At 39.6% G+C, this 15,736-nt stretch overlaps 1 protein-coding gene across 8 annotated transcripts in view; it reads left to right on the top strand.

The window, feature by feature from the left end:
• The window catches only part of IQSEC1 (IQ motif and Sec7 domain ArfGEF 1), a 328,601-nt gene that overhangs the window by 281,885 nt on the left and 30,980 nt on the right, over nt 1-15,736 (top strand). For all 8 annotated transcript variants that reach the window (XM_062586053.1, XM_062586054.1, XM_062586055.1 and 5 more), the window contains one exon: nt 14,208-14,369. In XM_062586053.1, the coding sequence (XP_062442037.1) occupies nt 14,208-14,369 (162 nt within the window). The remainder of the gene's footprint in view (nt 1-14,207; nt 14,370-15,736) is intronic.

Here is a 15,736-nt window from a genome sequence, read left to right on the forward strand (position 1 = left end):
AGAGGGGACTGCTCTTTGAAGTACATCTGAGATAGCTTGCTGCATTGACTTGAATGCTGGAGAACAGACTTTTAAATATATATATATATATATTGTTATAGCTTTTAAATAGGTGGGAGATGACTTCTTGTAGTTTGAGCAGTGAATTCTAAAACATATCGCTGCACAGAGCTCCAGGCAGCAGCTCCGTACATGATCTTCTGCTGTGTTTTTCAGTCCCCTCAGCCTGTTTTGTCTTCGGTGTTGATATAGAACTGAAGGTTCTCAATACCTTCTGCTGAGTCGCTCTGATTCTGGTGAGAGCTCAGACAGTCCTCCATTAGCCCATGTATTTTGCTTTTAATTGTGGCTCTTCAAATCCACAGAGACTGTGATATTTCATTAATAGCCATATTTCCCCCTTTGCTGTGTCAGGTATTAAACTGTTGCAGAATCTGACAGAGTGTATATCTGTACTCTTTCAAAAAGGTAGCTGGGAAAACTTCCAAAGCTTTAGTCTTAAAGTGCAGAAGGAGAATGTGAGAGTATATAAGTGGGATTAAATTGCATTTTTGAGGTAACTAGAGACAGAGATTGTTTTGGGGCACATGAAGGGATTTACAGGTGGTGGTTTCTTCAATATGAAGAACCTTTTCTGCAAAGTTGTTTTAATTTCAATTAATTTCTGTGCAGTATGCGAAAAATATAAATTAGCCCATCATTCTCAGCATATGAGAAATGTCATAGTTTGTGTCTAAATGTTTCTTGAAAAGTAAGTCACACCAAGATGCTAGTTCCTTTGAAGTCTGCTATTTCGCATGTAAGACAACGAAAAGGAAGATAGTCTAACCTGAAGTTCATTGTTACACATGTGCCAGACTGGCCTGAAGGTCAAATGGATGGTTTCCAAATCAGTCCCATCTTCTCGGTCTCCGCCATGATGTGGCCAAAGTGCAGCTGCCCAGCATCTTGTATGAGAATGGTGCTTCTGCGTTCTGTGCTGTGTTGCAGACTGCTTGCACTTCCCATCGTGTGGCCAGGTGTACGCCCACAGTGCGATGGGATACTTTTTTAATCTACTCTCCAGTGCAGCAAAATCACTGGGATGTCTCCGTGACACATTTGTGATGGTAGATTGAGGGAGGGGTACGGCTCTCCGCAGTGGGTTCCTGAGGGGATGTGCGCTCCACCCGTGTGGAAGGACTCTGCACAGAACTGAAAAGCAGCAGCTTTGCGAGCTACCTGTTTGAGAAGTGAAGATTTTTCTAAAAGTTTATATATAGCAGAGGACATTTTAAAGCCCTCTTTTACAAGAGGTTCATGTAAATTCTATTGTGTCTTTGAAATCTTTCTCACAAATTAGGAATTCGAAGCCTTAATTAACAAATAACCATTTCATTTCTTTCTGGTGTATGAAACTTGGTTGAAATACAAAAAATTTAGAACTGAAGAAAGTAAATGTTTGACTTCAGAGAAAACATGTAGAGAAAATATTTTTGCTTAGTTCACTAGGAGTGTTGAAAGAGTAGGGTTTTAAAACACGTGGCAAGTCACTATCCCTTACCACTGTTGAAATTTCAGGAGGTGCTTCCTGATTTTTCTGGCTTTCCTTTCACAATAATAATTTTCGAAAGCTGAAGTGCACTTTTCTGACTAGAGGTCCTTTAGTAGAATAGCTGGTAATGGATGGAAGAAAAGTTAAGCATGGCTGGTTCTAGCATGGCTGGTTCACCTAATTGCCATCTTTATATTAGAAAAACAAAGCATTAGTGACATAACAAAATATTTGTAGCGCAAACATCATTGGAGAGTGGATAATACAGGACAGCAAAGAAGAAAACTCCAGATAAAGTGGATACCATTTTTAATCAGTTCTACCACTTGATCATAGAATTTGTTTCAAACTAACTTGGCAGTCAACTTGGGATTGATTGTAAAAATGTATTGATTTTACAATCAACTTAGTGTTGATTGTAAAAATGCATTTTTTTTAAAGATGTTCTGTGGTATCTGCTCCAGCAGAACCTCCACTGTCACCAAAACAGAACAATTTCTGCAGAAGAAATTACAGCAGCTCCCGTACGTACTCAGGTTTTGAATGGCGATAGTGAACATCCCCTGCCAGTAGGCTGGCAGGTTGTGTGTACATTCACTGCGTTCATAAGGGGAGGGCTGCAGGTACGTGCCCGAAGTACGGGAGCTCCCAGGGAAGCCTGGTGAGGCCAGCTGTGTTGCATTAGGCATTCTCTTCAGCATACTCCGAAAGGGATGTGGTCTGAGAGAAATGACTGTAGAAGCCATTCTTTCCTTGCAAGCAGGAGGAAAACACTACCTAGAAGAGTTTATTTTGCAGGATCCCAACCCTGCGTACGCAAATCCAGCCTTTGAGACTGGTTTGCTTGTAAACAAGGTTTCAGGAGGGTTTTTGACCACTGCTAAAAAAAGGGGGGAGGGGGGGAATGGTGGCCTGTGATTTTGTTCTCATGTTTGTTTTGACTGCAGTCTGGAAAAAAAATGGGTTTACCAGTTACTGCAGCCCAATATGGTAGGATATTCTGGGTCTGTTCTGCTACTGGTGCGCTGATAGTTCCAGTAGGTTAAATAGGACTGGATGGTTTAATCTTGACAGTCTGAAGAAACACGTCCTGCCTTTGGGTCAAATTTGCTGTCGGTAGCAGCACGTCCTAATTCTGTGCTGTGCTTTGCACATGTAAGAAGAGCTGTATTGCCAGATCCCTTTCCCCTCTTGCTCCCGTATGGTGGCAGCAAGTCTGGCGCCCTTCCAGTTATTTGTGTCTGTGAGGTGCGTGAGTAGCTGGGTAGCGTTTGTTGGCAGTGCTGTCCCCAATTCCTGTCTCCTCGGACTGAAGCGTGACGCCCCCAGTCGGACAGCGTAGACCAGAGTGGTTATTCGGCAGTGGGCCATACGTACGTACCCCCATTCTTCATTAATAAAGCGTTCTCAGCACAACTTGGGCAACCCTGGAGTGTTATGTAGCAACTGCACCCGGAGTTACACAATACAGGAGATAAAAGTTTGTGTTTCTCAGATTCATTTGTTAATCTAGCAGGGCCTGGGATCGTATGTGGTATCTCCCTTGGGATACAAGACATTGGAAGGCACTGGAAGTGTCCTCTCATCTGTCAGTATTCGTATGGTGTTTTAATTTTTTTCTATTTTAGCCAGTCTTACTGGGGTTCTTGCCCTTGCAAGTTTCTGACATTGCCCATGAAAACAGACTGTGAAATATGGCCAATGTACTACCTTTCTTGTACCATTCTGCTTTTTGTTATGCCCTTGCATAATTCTTTTGAAGAGGGGGTTTTTGTGTGGTATTTTGAAGGTTTTACAGTCTAACGTTGCGTCTAAGTCTTAGAGGTAAATGAGTGTAACTCTGTAGCACGGTACTAGAACAGAGGCTAGGCTATAAATATTTTTACAGTAAAACAACATTTAAGTTTCCCAGATGTCTTCCCCTTTTTTGTCCTCTTTTATTTCTGGAAAAGGTAGTGACATGTGGAAAACAGTTCCCTGTTTGTCTCCTGTCCATTACAGCTTATCTGTTTTAAGGAGTTTTCTGTAGCTTCCTTAAAAAAAGGCTATTATCAGAATTCCCACTCTTCCATCGTTCTCTCAAAGGATTTCTTGACAGGGCTAGAAGGGTTTGAGTATGTATTTGTGCTATGCAATGATGCATCATATTTTGACCTCCAAGCCTTGAAAGCCTTACCATCTTCATTTTTTGCATGAGGGAGGTGATTTTATTTAAAGTTTAAAAATCTTTAGTGGTATGACTTGGATATTATTTCCAAGTACAGACTGATAAAAACATGCCTAGAGTTGCTGGAATATTAACCGTTTCTTTATTTTACTAAGCAGATAGAAGAGGAATTTGTCTTTTGCTAAGTGCAGATGGGATTATACCAAAGAGGATATTGTGAATTACAACTCCTGGATAAATTCTTGCTGAAAATTTGACAGATCAGAATGTAATATTTGTGAAATGTTTGTCATCAGCTTTTCCATAGACCTTTAACTGTTTGATAGATGTATATAGTTTCCGTCATTTATTTGTAGATATAGATTGAAGGTTACGTTCAGAAAGTTCTGTGAAACTGTTCTCCATTTGAAAATAAAAAGTGGCCATATGATGTTAAAAAAAATTGTTTCCATATCATATTTAGAAAATTGTTTTGCAAATAGCTACTAGCTTAAATACTGTAATAAGCCTACTAGTCTGATGTTCTTCCATTTACATGTATTATATGCCTCAGAAATTTTACTTGATTAAGATGCTGAGCATGCTTTCAGTGTTAGCTTTTTGTCAGCTCTTGTGTTATCCATTCAGCATTGTAATATTTGATCTGAAAATACGTATTTTTAGACTGCCCTCCCTAGAATTTTAAGTTGAAAGCTTATTGTAAAAAATTTCTGATGGTCTTAGACTTTGTAAGAGTGTATCAGGTGGGAGGCAGAAGGTGTAAATCAAACTGTTTTCTTTAGCTTTGAACACTTCTCAGTTCTTTAGTGTTGTCAGTTGACCTCTGCTATCTTTGCAAATCATATTTCTTGTGTGATTTTTTTGGGGAGGATTCTACAGAAGAAGAAAAGGGAAGGAAAGACAGGAGACTTGTTTAGGATTTTGTAACGGGGAGCTGTTTGCTAGCCCTGAAATATTCAGCGTATCCTGAAAGAGACTTTACTGTTGTTACAACATCTGGACATCAGCCACAGACAGTTCCAACGAAAATTAAAATCAAAGCACTCCATGTAGTTTGTCCTCTAACATGCAGAGGGGTTAAGTAAGAAGAGAAGAATGTTTGTAGTATGACTCTCATTATTTCTAAAAATGTTTAGCTGCAAGTGTGAGAACACCCAGAGAAAAAAAAGCTGTAGGTTTTGTTCTGTACATGTTTATGTTTTTCTCCCTGATGACCCTTTCCTTTCTTTCCCCACGTTTTTCTAAAATGAATGCTTTGGTTAGCATCCATAGTGTCTTGCCCAAAAAACAGCTGACGTGTAACTGTGAGAATTCAGCCAGTGCTATATTTAGGTGCTGGTTTCAGGTATGGGCATAAGTATTCCCCTTGTGGTCATTAGAAGGGAGTGTGAGCCTGACCAAGCGTTGCACACAAACCCAGCCTTTGAACGGCGGTGTGCAGGCAGCACGAGCTGTGCGCGAGCGTCCCTGCGACGGCGCGAGCGGCGTTGCCTCGTCTGCCCTCAGCAGCTCCGCCCGCCCGTGGGCGTTCAGGGCACGCTGCGGCGTGCGGGGCTGCGCGGCGCGTCTGGCAGCGCCCGCCCGCCGGCGCAGGGCAGAGCCGCGCGGCAGCGGGTAACCGCCTGCACGGGCCGGTGGGCTTGGGCGGCGGAGCAGCTCATGTGGCTCTTCTAGCCAGAATTTTAGTTCGTTTTCTTCTCCCTTCAAATCTCAAGTGACCAGATCTTGAGAGTGAAAAATGTGGCCAGCTGCCTTTGCAGGCGTGCTGAGAGCAGTGTGAATAGTGAGTTGGGAAGGCTGCGTAGAGACCTTTGGGAGCAGGTTTAAGGAAAAGGGAAGACAGCACCACCTCTTATCTCCTGTTTAATAATAACCAGCTGTCTACTGAACTGCCGTTTGGTGGATCTATAGATGAAAAATGTGAAAACCTTCAACATTTTGCATTGACAATTTTGGATCCCCTTTAAACATGATTGTCAGTATTTTCAGATTTGCAGTCAGCAGTTGCAGAAACCAAAGCTAAAATGTTTCTATTGTGTGTAACTCAGGGTGAGGGTGTGGAGAGAGACATTTGGGCAGGGACAGTAGAGGAACTGTTTCTCAATTTTAAGGATGTAGTCATATTAGTTTCTCATTTCTGACTACAGCTGGGTAAATTTGAAAGCAAATGCTTCTGAAGAGAGTCTGCAGCTTTGCTGTGTGCTCTTTTCTCCAAGTGAAGTATGTTTAGTTCTGCTGCACATTACAAACTTTTTTCTACTGTTTGAAAAATGCAGAGTAGCAATGGGATCAGAGCAGGTGAGAAAATCCAAGAAGAGTGTGTTGGTCCACTTATTTCAGTAAAATCCTTCCTTCCTTCTTGTAAGAAGGCAAGAGGAGGCAAAATAGCTCCATCTGTCCACCACCAAGGGAGGAAAATAAAGAGCCACAAGAATCGCTACAGTGTGAGGACTGGAGTTGTTTTTGCTAGCCCGGACATGTACAGCTACTGCCTTGCAGTTGCTTGGGGTATGCCTTATGAGCCTCCTGAATGCACTGTCTGCTTTGGTCCTCGAGCCTGATGCTTCTCTTACAGAAGAATCATATTTCTGGAGTAGTTTTAAACTATTTCTCCTTTTATTGGAATAACCCTGTCATAATCTGCTTGGACCCTATAACTACAGGCTACACTCCAAACAATTTTGTAATCAAATCTGAATCAGATGATAACTTTTCAGACAAGCCTGAACATTCAGTAGCAGTCATTATATATATGATTTTGTAGCACTTTATCATCTAACATAAAGAAACTACTTGTTCACATGGAAAGTAATGGTAGAACTGTTTAGGTAGATGATTTATCCAATTTTCTGGGGAAAAAAATGCCTGCAGAGATTCTTCTCTTTATCTCCCTCTCACGTGAAATAACACTGAATAACACTGGGCACTGAGATTGCTTCCTAGTAGATATATTTTGAGTGAAGAGATATAAATGAACTTTAACTAAGCAGATACTACACTAGACAATTTACTGCAATTGGAAGTAAGCTGTGGCATTCCCAGGTGTGACTGTCTTTTATGGTGTTCTGTTTGTCTTGCATGAGTGTAGGCAAGTTCCTAAGAAGATTAATATTTAATAACTTAGTGGGGAGAAACCTTTCACAATAAACTGTGGATATCCTGCCCAAATACTGACAACTGTCTCCCTGAATCCAGGAGATGCAGAGAAGCTATGAGAAATATGCAATTTATTTGCTTATTTTCCTGACCATGGGTCTCAGTTTAGTTACCAGAAGATGCCAATTCATGCCTACTTCTTTCTCTTCGGTAGAATAGTTTATGTAACACTAGGAAGACACAGAACAGATTTTCCAGCCAGTTTTTCTACTTTTTCAGTCCTCTTCTTGCCTTGCTGTGTTGTTGAATGAACTTTGACAAGCTGTTTTGGCACCAGTTTGGGTAGCCTTTTAATTTTAAGGCTGTGGATTTTTTCTTCTTTCACAGAAGGTTTAGAATAGGCTTAGCGATTTCCATGGCTTCTTTGCTGCCACAGTAGGGTGTTCAGCAAAAGTAAAGTACAACCATGGAAACTAAATTTAGCTCCTTGCCAAGACAGGAGAATATTCAGGTCATCTTATTGCCACCTTGAATATTTATTTTAAAAAAACAAAAAAAACTTTGACTTTTTGAATCATACTAAGAGAAATCTTAGATTCTATTAAAAAAGTGTCCCTGATGCAAGATTTTACTAGATTTCAATGTCAAACTAATGCTTTGTTTTGTGAGAACTGTAAATATTTTCAGAATGGGGTCTCTAACCACAATTGGAGAGATGTATTTTTCTGTGGAGAGGGCTGGTGTTGTAGCTGCGTTGGTTTCTCCACCCCCAACCTGAAAAGATTTCCCACGCAGCAGCGTGTTTATGAACCATTTCTGTTTGCGGTGAGACAGCCTCTAAGCACGCTCTGTAGCTCTGGTCTGCTTGTTTTCAGGTTCTCTCCACTTAAGTCCTTTGAGCGGGGTGTGTGTGTGCCTAAATGTAGAGGAGAAGCTAAAAAACATACATACATAGGCCATTCAGGAGTATTGAATTTCTTCCTAAATGCTTCTCTACATTCCTGATTTTGAGTCAGGCTAGCTTTATCCCCACTGACTCAAATGACTAAGAAAAGGATGTTTGTGGTTATTTACACTGTGTGAATAAAACCGTATTTTGTCTCCACAGCTACTTTTGGCATTGCTGGATGTTGGAAAGGTGGATTTGGGCAAGCTGCTTTCTGTGCTCACTCGTTTATTAATGCTGCTATTTTACAGCTCTGTTGTTTGAACATCTAAAAGGAAACACAAAGATTTAGCGTGGTTTTGGACGTGTGTAAGCTTTACGTGTTTAGGAAGTCAGCAGCGGGGAAGGTTTGCCCGCCTTTGCCGCGTGGTTTGGCAGTGCGTTGCTTTGGGAGGCGGTGCAGGCTGTTCTCGCTCTTGGCCGTTGCAGGGGTAGGTGTCTCAGCCACACCGTGGCTGCAGTGGTGCAGCTGATGGCACAGCTACCTGGGGAGCTTGTCTGGATTTAAAAAACAAAACAAACACAAAAACACTCCCAACAAATAAGAAAACAACCCAAGCCAGTTTTTCTTGTAGTTCAACTTGTCAGGAAGTCCTAAATCAGCAATGGGAATGAGAGAACAGAGCAGCGAGTGCAGGCACTGACATTGAAGTGCTGACCAAACTACAGTTTAATTTCTTTTGCAGTAAGACGGGCCTTACCGTTAAGTCAGGCAGATACCTGTAAATGCTAGGTTTCTGCTGATCTCTTCATTACCAGCTGCCAAATTTACTTTTCAAATTTCGTCACAATGTTTTGGCCAAAAATTCCTACAATTTTTTTAAAAAAGCAGTTTGAATATTCAGATAACACAAAGCCATGTTAGCCCACATGTGCCTAACTTAGAATCTGGTATTACTTTATGTCCAACAGCGGCAGGGTATGGCATCTTTCTATGCATGCCGTGTTTTTGGCGACACCTGTACCTGCGTGCATGTCTGCTCCTGACTCTGCCTTTCTTGCCTACCTTGCGTCTTCCCATGCCTTGCTCTGCACTAGTGTTTCACAAACACTGGCTGATGTCAAGAGCACCTCTGAAAACAGAATTCAAGCAGAAGAAATGCCCAGCTGGTGACTGGAGTTGCATGCTTTTGAGAGTCCATGTTTAGTAATTCGTGGAACTCTAGGACTTTTTTTTTTTTAATCACTGTAAATAAGATTTTCTGCAACCACTGGTTGGTGATTGTCTTAGTGGATTGATGACTTGTGGGCCAAATTTCCCTGTGGTTTAAATCAGTGAAATACTTGGTATCATGAGATTGCCGCTGGTTCCTCAAACCAGGTAAAACAAATGCTGGTGCGCTCAGCGTTACAGAGGTTAGGATCGCTTCACTCCTTACTGATTCGTTCATGGCAATAAGCACATTAGGAATGTGATTTTTGCTTTATAAAGATACTTGTGGGTTTTAGTCCGCTAAAAAACCTTCTTTTTTCCCTTTTGTAAATACGTGATATTTCTATTGGGAATGTACAGACTTTGGTGTTCCCTGTTTATTGTTCTGTTCTTCTCTCCCATTTCTTGTACTTTCCAAAGGAGAGTTCATTTTTTAGAAGAGCCTAGAACATCAGTTTCATTAGCAGAAGTCCTAAATATACTGACTTTTTTGTGGCTTATCAAGATTCAATTTGCTTACCTCCCCCCCTCCAAAAAAGCCAGAACTCTTTCGTCAGCTTCACAAGCTGTAAAAGCTCCCCTAACAAACAGCTGCTCTGTTGAGACCTACACAAATGTCAGCACGTTATATGACCTTCCACTGAATTTATACATGCAGAATGCATGCAGAACTTGCCAAATAAATAAGCTACTTCCTTCTAGATAGTATTACACGTTTTGAATTTTCTAGATACCTCTGTGTAAACAATTTTAGGAAGTAAAGGAAACAAATAATGTGCAGGAATTTACTGTTTTCTTGGGGCTTGAGGACCGCTTTCTTTCTTTCTTTTTTTTTTTTTATTATTGTCTTTGTGTGTAATTCTGTTGCAGTCTTTGTTCCTGTAATCTACTTCCTTATAAAGCTTTCAGTTTTCAAAAATTGCTGCAGGATCTCAGAAAGACATTAAAACAAACTTTTAATTGGATATGAACAGTACAATCTAAGAAGTATGCTTATTAAAATGTGCTGTTTCAATCAGTTATTTTGAAGTTTGGGTGACTTTCTTCACCAATTGTTTTTCACCTAAATGTTGCTTTAAGCCATCCTAAAGGTCTTTTTAAATCAGTTTCAGGTAATTTCCTTAGCCCTTTTGTGACATCTGAAAAATCTCTTGTTTAAATCTTTTCCACTTCTTTTTATGTCTGTTGATTTGGGGTTTTTTTCCTTCTTCTTTTCAGTAGATACTTTTCAACACATTTTTTTTTGAGATAGATATTTTTAGCTTTGTTTTGGAAGTGAGTGCATTGTAGCAATCCTGTAAATACGAGAAGTCCTGTAAATGTGCATATTATCAGATATGCAAGATGCTAGCTTTAGAGAGAGTATTTTAAAATTAGCTAATTAGAATGTGAATCAGAGTATTCTGCTTATGCAGGTTCCACTGTTGCTTTTTATAGACAGCTGGTGTTCGCGTTATTGTAGGTGTAATTAACAAGCCGTCAGAGGGAATTTGCCTAATCACAAGAGACTAAGTTGTAGGTAAAAAACAGCCTACTCTCCCAGCTGAGTAGGTGGAAGGGGGGGTAACCTCTATCCTCCTGTCATCCCATTTCATGTCAAGACTCTTGTCATGTCCCCTCACCCGATCCTACCCAACTTTGGGAAAATTAAGGTTCGATAAAAAAGAAAATGTGTCCAACTAAAAACAGCTGCTTTTGCCAGCACCAGAACCCCCACTTGTCTTTTGTCTTTTAAAACCCGCCCTCCTAGAAGCCAGATCTGTCAGCTACGTGGTATTTTTTGCCTTTCATTGAGAAGGAACAGGTGATTTTCTGGTAGCCAACACCACAATCTATTTGCTCTCTCAGTACATCTAGGAGGCAACTTTTTCATATTTACCAATATTTGAGATGTACAGTTGTTGAGGGAAGGAAGGTGACTTAAATTTCCGTGGAGTTGCTTAGTTCATCGGTTACTCTGAAATCCCAAAGATGGAAAGTATTTCTTATACTACAGGAGAGGGAGAGGGCATCCTTATATGTGTTTTTCTCTTAAACTGTTGTTAACTTGATGTTTTAAGTAAAATTCCATTAGAAGCTCAGCAATTCAGGATGCTCTTATAAGCTCACATGGCTCTATTAAATACTTCTCCTGTTGCATAAGATAATGCCAATCTGTGGAGGGCTGAGGAGAGCCCAAAACAGCAATAAAATCCCCTGAATCTTCCTAGTTGCAAGCAGATGCAAGGAGACTGTTGTCCCAAGAAGCTATTTGAAAAAAAATCAGTTCATATTACATATAAATTTCTGGTTTAAAATATTGAATGACTGAAGTTTCAGGTAATCAAAACTACAAGTGTGAAGATAATTTCATTGGCAAATTAGGGACTTCCAAAACAGAGACCAAAATGAGCATTAATGAACAAAATGGGAAGCTAAAGAGATACTCACTGGATAAGAAATTTTCTCTTCCTTTAATACCTAATACCTAGCTGTAGTCACAGAACCTTCATTTGTGAAAATCCTTGTGTAACCTTCAAAATCTTCAGAATTCTCCTGAGAAGCAGATAGTATTTGTTTTGGTAACAGGAAAATGAAAAACTTGTAGGCTGTGACTTGCTGAACCAATGAAACCCTAACAACTTCAAACTGGTACCAGCTTCTTCTGGCTGCTTTCCCTTTAGCTGCCCGTCAGCCGGTACTACCCTGTAGGCTATCATTACTGGGGGAGAGGTGCCTGAAGACGACCAGAAGCCTCGGGCTCTGTCATTAAGAACAATTATCCTGCAATTGCTTTTTCTCAGAAGTCCTTCATCCCAGTTTTAACAGTGACTGTCAGAACCTCCGAAGAAAGATGCAAGTAATATTAAAGGAAGTTTCTGTTCTCATCTCAAGAGGTAGTGGGAATTTGCTAGATAAACCCTTTAATTCTTGGGTTCGGTATTTTTAGCAAAGGCTCTTTAGTAGAGGTCAGTTTTATTTTCTGGGTTTAGTGTTCGGAGTTAGTTTTTGGTGAATAGATTTCAAAATAGTAGGATGCTAGTTTTCTGAGCTTTTATTTGGTAAATTCATTAGATAAGGCCAGGAATTAATAAGAAATGAAGTTAACTTGATTAGCTTCTCTGCTGGTTTGTTGCTTTGATGAAGTTAATGGTACTGCAACCACAGTTTGATTTACCAGGTAAGGAAATGGTGGTCTTCATTCTTACAGTTTAGAGTTTGAAGTATTGCTTTCATGTTATTACAGTTTAGTGTTTTCAGGTATTTCTTTGCTATTACAACTTCTCCAACAAATAGGGCTACTTCCAAATGATCCTAGACTGCATAACCTAATGCTGTTTTATTTAAGCATGAAGAAGAATAGAAGGAAAAAGAGTCTTTGGCTTCCAGTAGCTAAATGGATTCTTAAGTCTGTTTTGGAGACTTACCTAGTCTCATATGAAGCTAATTTGACTAAAGGGATTTCATACTGCAGAACCAGAAGCGGAGTGTCTTGTGAAAAATCAGACCCTCTGAGTTGGGTAAAATGATACAACTCCGCAGGAACTGGCCCCAAACAAGTCCTGTGGCCCTTTATGATGATGTCAAATGTTCAGGCTTTTGGAATGGAATAGGTAAGAATTAAAGCTGTGGTGCAGTATAATAAATAATGATTCAGCATTCTCTATTTCAGGTAAGGGTGATCTTTGGATCAAGTTGAGCTTTTTGATACTGGTCTGTATTTTCTGTCTTGATGGAAATTCTTAGGTTTGCATCACTAAGAATTGTATGGGCAAATTTAATTTACTAACAAGGAGGGGAAAAGTAATCCTGTTTTTGTTTGATGGTATCAATTTAAATTTAGAAATATGAAAAATTCTGAAATCCAAATGAAAAATCATTTGAATATAGCACTTAATACTGTTAAGAATGAAGGTAGTTTTAGAGTAAGGAGGAGATCATTTTGCAAGGTTGTACTTAAAATGACACACATAAAGTTACTTTCTATTTCAGATGAAAAGAGCTACAAAGCCTAATAAGAGATTGAGATTTGAGAACTCCATTAATTTGCATAAATTTCTCTGATCAATCTAACACACTACTACACTCTTAACACCCTATTAAGTAACATAAAAGAGTGTAAGAACTGAATGGTGAGGTATTTAGCAATGTTATTTTCAATTCAGAAAATACAGAGGAAGGGTTATGGTTACATGATCAAACTTGTATAAAAATAGTAAGGTCCCCTTGTCCTTTGCAATTGATTTTGCTTGCCTAAAGAAAGAAAATTTCTTTTAGCTCATCCAGCATGGTACAAACCATTTGCTTTTGAGGGTGGACTTTGTAGTATAGTCTCTTACAAAATAAAGATGGTGATGAAATTACTGGCTCTGTAAAGATATTCCTTAAATAGTGTTAAAAGAAATTTTGGATATCTGTTGTGTCACAGAGTTTGAAAACACAGTGTGCAACACATGCTGTGAGATGATATTTGTGTCATTTTAAAATATAAGCAGCATTTGCGATTTTAAACAGTAGATTTTATTGCCAAAAACCTCACTCGCCCTCCCACCCCAAATGTACACTGCTTAAAGTAGCTGGGTTTTTTTTGTTTGTTTGTTTGTTTGTTTGTTTTGTTTTTAAGAGAGATTTTTAAATGATTACAGCTAAATCTGGAGGGGATGTATGAAGGGATGTAAATACCCCAGCAAATAGGAAGGTGCTTCTCTGAGGTGCTAAATCTGGGGCTGAGGGTGGGGGTAAGGGACAAGAAAAAAAGACCAAGATGGGAGCTCCCCTATGTAATTGCTTCTTTTCACATGACTTACTTCAAAGTTTCTTCTCTTGTTTTCTGTATCTCAGCTCTCAAGTTATGCCGTTTTAAATACTTCCTTGTTCAGTAAGTTTAGGTTTTGAGCACAGGGGTGAGGTGGCGGTGATGTTTCTGGTTTGGGTTTGCAGTTGGGAGGGGGGAGGGGGGGAGTGTTTGTGCAAGGTACATCTCTTCCAGCCACAGGGGCCTTGGGTGGCTCTTGGGGGCCCTGGCTTCTGCACTGCCAAGTGTTCTGACTTTCATGCCTTAAGCTGCTCACATACAAAGCCTCTCTTCGGAAGGGTTATGGGGCAGGGAAATGTGTAAAAACACATGAAGATCTGGTACAAAGCTGATATGCTGTTAAAAGAGAACAGTATGCTCTACGGTATGGTTATATTGATTTTAAAACTATACTTGCCCAGCTTTTAAGTCAGTCAAATGGGATTTGCAAAATCATTGTAAAGTCTCAAGGAAAAAACAGATGTCTTCAGGTCCAGTGGTAGAAATAAATGGTGTTACATTTTCATTTCTCCCCAGAAAACCTGAAAAAGGAGTCCAGTACCTAATTGAGCGAGGTTTTGTGCCAGACACTCCGGTTGGTGTTGCCCACTTTCTCCTGCAAAGGAAAGGTCTCAGCAGACAGATGATTGGAGAATTTTTGGGAAATCGGCAAAAACAGTTCAACCGGGATGTGTTAGAGTGAGTATTGTACGGGGGGGAGGAGGCAAGCATATTTTAATATTCAGGTAAGATGTTTCATCAAGCTAATGTTGGTAATGTTCTCTGAATATTTTGTTCATAACTTGTGAATATTTTTCTAAAGGAAGGGAAAAACATGGGTTAACAAAGAAAACACGCGTAAACCTATATTTATTTCTTCACTTTCCTCCTGAGTTACTATTTTCCTGATACTGGTTCAGCAGGATACTTATAAAGACTTATATTCTCTGCAGTCATGTAAATTTATTCTAAATTTATGTTTTAATTTCACTGGGGTAGAGTATGTCTGTTAGAAGCCTTTTTCCTTCCACAAGCTCTGTAATAATTCACTGAATGAAACAAAATAATATTATATGCAGCATAAGGCTTCATCAGTAACGGAGCACAAAACTAATTATTACCATTTCAGAACCATTTATTAAGTGGCTCAGATGTTAGATAAGAAGGGATTTCAATGTGTAGAGGCATCTGTTGACAAGACCTATGCAAACTGTTCTTTTTCCAAAAGATTAGATAAACTGTTCTAAAAAATAGAAATTCAAAGTAGCAAATTAGACTTCCAGCAGTTTGGTCGTATATTTTTAAACTTTACATAAAAAGTAGACTGGAAAAGGAAGCTGCTTTATTTTAAGAGGATGTTCCTTTAAACCACTGGTTCTTTTCAGGACTTCCTCATTTCAGTTCTTTCCACTACACAATACTCTGTAAGAGTTCAGGAAAATGGTACAATTAAGGCAGTTGTAGTTGACTTACCAAATGGTGTGTTAGACTATTCTTGCCCAAGTTTTGTGGAAAAATGGTAAGTAGGGGATAGGTCTCAGGAAGAGCTTCCAATTAACTGCCCGTGTAGAAGTGGTGAAGCCCAGCTGCCTCTTACTCTTTTTTTTGCCTGGGAGACATAGCTGTAATAGCACAGATGTGGTCATTCAGCGTGGGTGGATTTATCGAGGGTACATACATATGCTGAATCTCCTGCAGTGGCTGAAGTCTATTTAATCGTATTTTCTTTGTAATTATGACCCCCATTAGCAAAATTAGTGTGCCTTCCCATACTACTTTCATTTCATTTGCTATATAGATCCACCCAAAGTAACTTGTGTTCCCAAATTTGGTCATTATATACCCACTAGAAAAATTTTGTTTACTATTTTAAAATATTTAGAGAAAACTATTTGTTCCAGTTAAGAACATTAAGCATGGCAGTGTATCTACTGTCTCTGTAGCTCATATAGGCGATTTGCTAGCTGGCGTGTTTGTGGAGGTCTTTATTTGCACTAATTACTTCAGTTTTCAGTTTGACTCCAACTTGTCTGCACATGTGCTTTTGCACCTTCTGAAGGAGGAAA

Source organism: Rhea pennata, chromosome 12, assembly GCF_028389875.1.
Source record: "Rhea pennata isolate bPtePen1 chromosome 12, bPtePen1.pri, whole genome shotgun sequence".
Taxonomy (NCBI): Eukaryota; Metazoa; Chordata; class Aves; order Rheiformes; family Rheidae; genus Rhea; species Rhea pennata.